Source organism: Morone saxatilis, unplaced genomic scaffold (genome assembly GCF_004916995.1).
Source record: "Morone saxatilis isolate NCDOM2014 unplaced genomic scaffold, NCSU_SB_2.0 Contig14, whole genome shotgun sequence".
NCBI lineage: Eukaryota > Metazoa > Chordata > Actinopteri > Moronidae > Morone > Morone saxatilis.
Window position 1 is genome coordinate 22,903,036 of NW_023339696.1, and position 6,744 is coordinate 22,909,779.

The 6,744-nt window shown below is 46.9% G+C and overlaps 1 protein-coding gene across 1 annotated transcript in view; it reads left to right on the forward strand.

Moving 5' to 3' along the window:
* Positions 1 to 469: 469 nt before the first annotated feature.
* Positions 470 to 6,744, forward strand: part of srrm2 (serine/arginine repetitive matrix 2) — a 9,194-nt gene continuing 2,919 nt past the window's right edge. Inside the window, 10 exon segments of the mRNA XM_035654506.1 lie at positions 470 to 693; positions 1,720 to 1,971; positions 2,406 to 2,501; positions 2,627 to 2,812; positions 3,274 to 3,357; positions 3,434 to 3,502; positions 3,585 to 3,617; positions 3,758 to 3,874; positions 4,755 to 4,893; positions 5,042 to 6,741. Of these exon segments, the coding sequence (XP_035510399.1) occupies positions 1,724 to 1,971; positions 2,406 to 2,501; positions 2,627 to 2,812; positions 3,274 to 3,357; positions 3,434 to 3,502; positions 3,585 to 3,617; positions 3,758 to 3,874; positions 4,755 to 4,893; positions 5,042 to 6,741 (2,672 nt within the window). The 5' untranslated portion in view covers positions 470 to 693; positions 1,720 to 1,723.

Below are 6,744 nucleotides of genomic sequence, written 5' to 3' on the forward strand. Positions count from 1 at the left end.
AGGAAACATGGAGTCCCAAATAATGAGCAGAAAATTAAACTTGACAAAACTAACAAAAACAAAACTAAAAAACTAAAACTAACTTAAAACTAAAACTAAAACTAAACTAAACTAAACTATAAGTGGAAATTTAAATATAAATAGTGCAAAAGGTTTGTGTGGGTTGTATGTAGGAGTTTAAACCAGTCTTTATCTGGGCAGGGGTTTGAGGAACTGGGAGCTGTGGCGTTACAAATGAGCCTCCAAACCGCTTTGAGGCTCGGGGCTGGGTCAGTCTGTAGCTGAAGATGCTCCTGGACCTGGCCTTTCCAATGACATCTCAAGTGTTAGGATTGGATGAGGGGAACTGTTTCTTCCAGACACTTCCCCCCCCCTCGGTTACATTTTGTTCCACTCAAACTGCCAGTGAACCTATCACAACATAACTGTCCGACTTTGCGTCCAACCCCTGAACGCATCGCCGTTTAGACGTCTGACGTCACCGGGCTCCGTCTCGTTCCTGCTTCGGTTGGAGACCAGAGCAGCTAGCCGAGAAGCTAACCAGCCGCGTTTTCTTCATTTGTTGTTTTATAAACGTTTCTAAAGACGCAGTTCTTATAAAGTCTGTTTCTGCTTCTGATTCTACCGGATATTACCCGCCGACAACTTTACCCCGACGTCGTTTTTCCTCCCCGGGCTCCGGAGGAAACACTGGTACGTACGTTAGAAACCCGTTAGCTTTGTAGTTTGGTTGGTGAGTTGTGTTCAAGGCCTTTTTATAAACGTTATAACATCAAACTCATCCGGTCGATTATTGAACTAAACACTAAAGCGGCCGGTTTGAGCCCCGCTGGTCTCCTCCAGTGAGAGTTAATGAGGTTTATTAGGCGGGTTGTGTTAGCATTACTCATCATTAATCCGGCACTCAAACGCACCACCAGGCCTCACTCTGGCGCACGTGTTTAATGCGCGAAACACTTTAATGTGAATAAACCCGCAAATAAAACACAATAAACGTGTTTATTAGGAGCCGAGGGCGAACACACACACTCACTCTGTGTTTCAGGAGCTTTCAGCAGATCACACACTCACTTTACCCAGCTGTGGCACTGAATGCCGCCTGATTTCCAGATGTTTTTATTGGTTTTATTCAACAGTTTCTGCTGTTTGGTGACTTTAAATTAAAGTCTGTCATCAACCACTGCTGGTTTGTTTGTGTCAGCCATTTTAGGAGCTCCCTCTGTGTTTTAATGTGCTTAAAATGGTAAAGTGGTAAAGTGCAGGAGCTTTTGTTTGTAGCTTTTAACAACAGATAAAGTAGGTCGTGTGTGGGATTATAATGTTTAAATGTCTTCCACTGGATTTTAGAGATATATTCACATAATGTATGTTTGTCACTGTAGCTCTTCATTCATCCAAGTATCAACACGTATTGTACACGTCTCCTTTTACTGTCTATTTTTATCTTTATTTATCTTCTTATATGTTTAACTTTTATTAACTTATCAAGGCAAATTCCTTGTATGTGAAAACCTGATTCTGTAAATATTTGAGTTTAAAATGAGACTCTGGAGACTTTTTAAAGTCAGAAACACGATGATCCAGTGACGTCCTCGGCATTTTAAAAGACTCTGAATCATCTAACGAAGCTTTATATGAAAGATAACTCTCTCTTATACAATAATTACCTTTTGTTTTGAGTATTAAGGAGTCATGTTACCTCTCTGTCTGTCTCTGCAGAGCCATGTACAATGGGATTGGCCTGACGACTCCGAGGGGCAGCGGCACCAATGGCTACGTGCAGCGCAACCTGTCCACCCTGCGCGTCAAACGTCCGCGGGACGAGCGCGGCGGCGAGCGGGACGAGAAGGACCGCGAGAGGCTGGAGAGTCAGCTCAACAGGCAGCCCAACGCCGACATCCTGGAGCACCAGAGGAAGAGACAGCTGGAGGTCAAATGTGCCGAGCTGCAGGACATGATGGAGGAGCAAGGGTGAGACACACGAGGCTTCACGCCAGAGCTGAGGATAACAGCTGTATAATGTGTTAATCACCACTTCTAGCGGCTGTTTCCAGTATTGATTCATTGGTTTTCAGAAGTTATGTGTTAAGTGTCTGTGATTACTAACAGTATCAAACCTCAAGGGAATTCATTTGTGTTTGTAAAGCTGCCTATACTCTCATTTTTAAAGCTCTAACATCACATTTTGTCATTTCTAACTCGTTATTATTACTAATTATTAAACGGATTAATCAGTTCTTCTTTTTTAATCTCACGTTTTATTTTTTCCTTAAGTGACACAACATCTTAAACCACTGCAAATAAAGAAACGTGTAATAAAACAGATGCATGTCCTGGAAAGAATAACTCACTGTTACAGTTTGTTTCCTTGCTGATGTTAAACTCTCCTCTGTTTGGATGTTCAGGTATTCAGCCGAGGAGATCGAGGAGAAGGTGAACAGTTTCCGTATGATGCTGCAGGAGAAGGAGGAGCCGGTTCCCGCCGCCAACGAAAAGCCAACGTAAGTAAACGGGCAACAAGAAATCACATGAAAGATTCTCACTATATGCTGACAGACTACAGGGTGTTAATATTAAACACCTTTTAAAGATTAAAATGTATAAAATAATGTTTGTTTTCTCTCAGGGTGACGGAGACTCACGCTCTGGCTGCAGCCAACCAGCAGAAGAACGACCGCCTTCGCGCCGCTTTTGGCATCGCCAGCGACTACGTGGACGGATCGTCCTTCCACGCCGACCGCAAGGAGAGGGAGAAGGAGAAGAGAGAGCAGGAGCGGCTGGAGAAGGAGCGGCTGCAGCAGCAGAAGTACACGTGAGTCGGACGAGCTCACGCCCACACAGTCGAGTGTGTATCACATTAACGGCTCATCCTGATCCAGTGAAGCAGAAAACGGAGCTGTGGCTAAACATCTTTATCTTTCAGCCTCAGTTAAAAAGCTTTAAAACAGGAAGAACGTTTGATAATTTGGTGACAACAAGCTTAAACTGCAGAGTTATAGTTTTATATAGTCACTGAAATATACAAACACCTTTCTAGTGCAGGCCGATGTGACCACAGGATCTATTTAAAGCCTTCTATTCATGATGTTTTAATTTATTTAGCTATTCTTAACAACACATTAACTATAGATATTAATAAATGGTGAAGTATCAGGAGTTGACCAGTGGTGTTGAGTCCTGGAATCGTTTCCTCTCTTCAGGGTGTATTCTCTCTTTCCTGTTATTTAAATAGTTTATATTGAGGCTCACTGTCTGTTGCCTTTACTCTCTCAGGTTGGTGGAAGATTCAGACAATTCAGATTCTCCTCCCAAGAAGCGCAGCCGGAAGAAGAAAAAGAAAAACAAGAACAGAGACAGGTGAGAACACGAACATACGCAGGAGCAGAAAACGTCCCGTCGACGAGGAAATGTCTGATTTATGTTCTTCTGTCAGCAGCTCAGAGAGTCCGTCCCCATCTCCTCGACGAGAGAAGAAAAAATCCAAGAAGAAGAAGAAGAAACGGTATTCCATCACTGGATTCAATTTATGTCTCATATTTATTTCACGTTGACACAGATTATTGACTGAGACATTTGTGTTTCAGTGAGGCGTCAGAAGACGAGGAAGAAGACGACAGGTGGGTCTACAGTTCATACTTTCTCTGACGCCTGTAGCTCCAATTCTTTTCTTATTGTATTTATCTGCGGTCACCAATAAATCAGGGAGATGTTGTAGTAGTTACATCATGTGTAACCGTCTGTCCCTTCTGACCCAAAGTTCCTCAGAGGAGAAGCAGAAGGTGTCAAAGACGAAAAGAAAGAAGAGTGAAAGTCCCAGTCCTCCGAAAGCAAAGGCAGTGCGACACAGGAGCGTCTCCTCCAGCTCTGCTCACAGGTACGACGTCACATCACCATGGTTGGTTTGTTTGGGGATAAACAAATGCCACACACAACAGCACCGGTAGCTTTAGCTCATTTGCGATGCCTCTCCCTAAATGGGCCTTTAAAATACAGAAAACACAACAACAAATAAACAACAGACGGCACAAACTAACAAGTGTGTACATTTAAAAACGCAGAACTCAACAAGAAATACGGAAAGAACAAATCAGTTTTTGTGTTCTTGTAGACTTAGAGGAGAAAGTATCTGTCTGCAGTGTTGGGTCAGTCCAGGTTGTGTGTGCATTAAAACAATAAAATAAAGTCTGGTGATGCACTTTGCTCGCAGACAGAAATATCCGGCTTTGACCGAGGTCTCGGAGACGTGTCGCAGAAATCTGATGAAACCTGAAAATGAAAATAAATTGCCTCCAGAAAAAGAATAAAATAGGTCATTGATTTTCATAAATATTTATTATGTTTAAATGTTTCATCAGAACAAAATCTTTATATTTTATTTGACAGTTTTGACCAGAAACGTAAACTTCAGCCTCGACCTGCAGCGATCTCTGGACCGCCTTAAAGCGTCAGTCTGCGGCTCGTTAAAGAACATTTGATCTGACTCCAAAAATGGATTTCTGTACATTAATTTAAAGTATAAAATGTAAAAAGAGGCAGAACTGAGTCTCTCACACACACTAACCCAGACACTATTGTTACTGAACTCCAGCTGTGAAAGCTTTTCCCCTTCGAGGCCATTTGTAACAGCCTGTTTGTTTGAACACAGCGGCCCCTTTATGAGTCTGTCGTGGGCTGAACCGGATCGAAATCCATTTTCCAGACATTGACGTCTCACTGTATGCATTTATATATATTTTTTCCTGTGATATCAACAGCCAATCTCCACCTCCACCGAGATCACGTCAGCTGGATCAAAGCGCAAGAAAAGCCGATGAAGGCAGAAAAGGGAGATCGCCAGAACGGAGGAGACGGGGCTACGAGGAGCACAGCCCACATCATCAGGGAGGAGAAGGGGTGAGGCTGTTGCATTGGATTAATAACATCTTGAAACTTTCATTTAGATTCTTTTGTTTAATTTATTTTATGTATTTTACTTTTATTCTATCAAGAACATTAAAGTTTGTGTAAAATGTCACCAACAAATCTTTCCTCTGTCATCTAGAAGAGGCCAAATCTCGAGAGAGAGAAAGAGCGACCGATTGAGACGGAGAAGACGTCCGCCAAGAGGAGACATGACTCCTCATCTCCTTCACCACCACCACCACCACCACAGACAGAAAAAAGCAGGGAGAGGGAGAGAGGGAGGAGATCCAGAAGCAAACAGAAGGAGAGCGACAGAGGGAGGCGCTCCAGAAGCAGAGAGGTGGAGAAAAAGAGGCGTTCCAGGAGCATAGAAAACGAGAGGGAGAAAGGGAGGCATTCAAGAAGCAAAGAGAAGGAGAGGGAAAAAGGGAGGCGCTCCAGAAGCAGAGAGATGGAGAAAGGGAGGCGGTCGAGGAGCAGGGACAACGAGAGGGAGAGAGGGAGGCGTTCAAGAAGCAGAGATGTGGAGAAAAGGAGGCCTTCGAGGAGCAGAGACGTGGAGAAAGCGAGGCGTTCAAGGAGCAGAGAAAAGAGGGATAAAGGAAAAGAGAGCGCTCCTCAGCGGACCAGACACGACTCCTCCTCATCCCCTTCTCCTTCTCCTCCACCTCCGCCTAAACAGGAGACCAGGAGGGAAAGGAGCAGAGACGCTGAGCGGGAAAAAGACAGAAATAAACTGGACAAAAAGACGAGACACGACTCCACATCCCCCTCGCCTCCGCCGGAGAAGGAGAGGGCGAGGACAGAGAGGAGTGGGGAGAGGGAGCGCAGGACTGAGAGAGATCTGCCCTCGAGGACGACGAATGAGAGGGACAACAGGAGAGACGCCGGGAGGAGACAGGAGAGAGAGACGTCTCCTTGCCAACAGAAAAACGACAGGAGGAAGGATGGACAGCCGTCCCACAATTCCCTGTCACCTGCCTCCCGCTCACCTGTCAACAACAGGCGCCAGAGAGAAAGGGAGGAGGAGAGGAGACGGGAGGAAGACAGGGAGAGCACTAAGGAGAGGGACAGGCACGTGAACAAGCAGAGCGAACAAGACAGAGAGCGAGGACGAGAAGGCAGCAGGAAGAGAGACGAGGCCCTCCGAGACGGGTCGAGACCGGCGGAGAAAGCCAGACGCCCGGAGACGAAGGAGAGCCAGGAGAAGACGAGGAGTCCTCCGAGAAAGGAGAAACGCGACGACAAGGCGAAACAGGCGGAGAAAAAGAGGGAGAGCAGCAGCAGCAGCAGCGGCAGCAGCAGCAGCGGCAGCAGCAGTGACAGCGATAGTGACAGCTCCTCGTCCTCCTCCTCTTCTTCATCGTCCTCCTCGTCCTCCTCCTCTGAAGATGAGGGCAAGGCGAAGGCGGCAGGGAGGGAAAAAAGTAGCCCCTCGAAAGGAGCGCCACCCGCTATCGGGGCTGCGGTCCAGAAGCATGTTGCCAACGGCAGAAAGGAAAGCCCGGCCTCGGCCTCCGAGGGAGACGCACTCAGACGAGCCCAGAAGGAGGCTGGAGGAGACAAACGTGAGCGGGAAAGACCTCCTGCCCAAAGAGCTCCTGCTGAGAGTTACCCGTCCCCGGCCAAAGGTCAGGAGCGATACAGCCCCACTCAGATGGACAGCCCCAGTCCGCCTCCGTCCCCGGCCAACAGAGCGGACGCCAGCCGAGGCGGCAACAGGTACTCCCCCTCCGAGGCCGAAACGGAGAGAACGAGGGCGGAGAAAGTCCGGGAAAGGGAGAGAGGGAGGGAGAGGGACGCAGCCAGGAGGCCAGCGAGGTCCAGCCCCCCGGCCAGGAG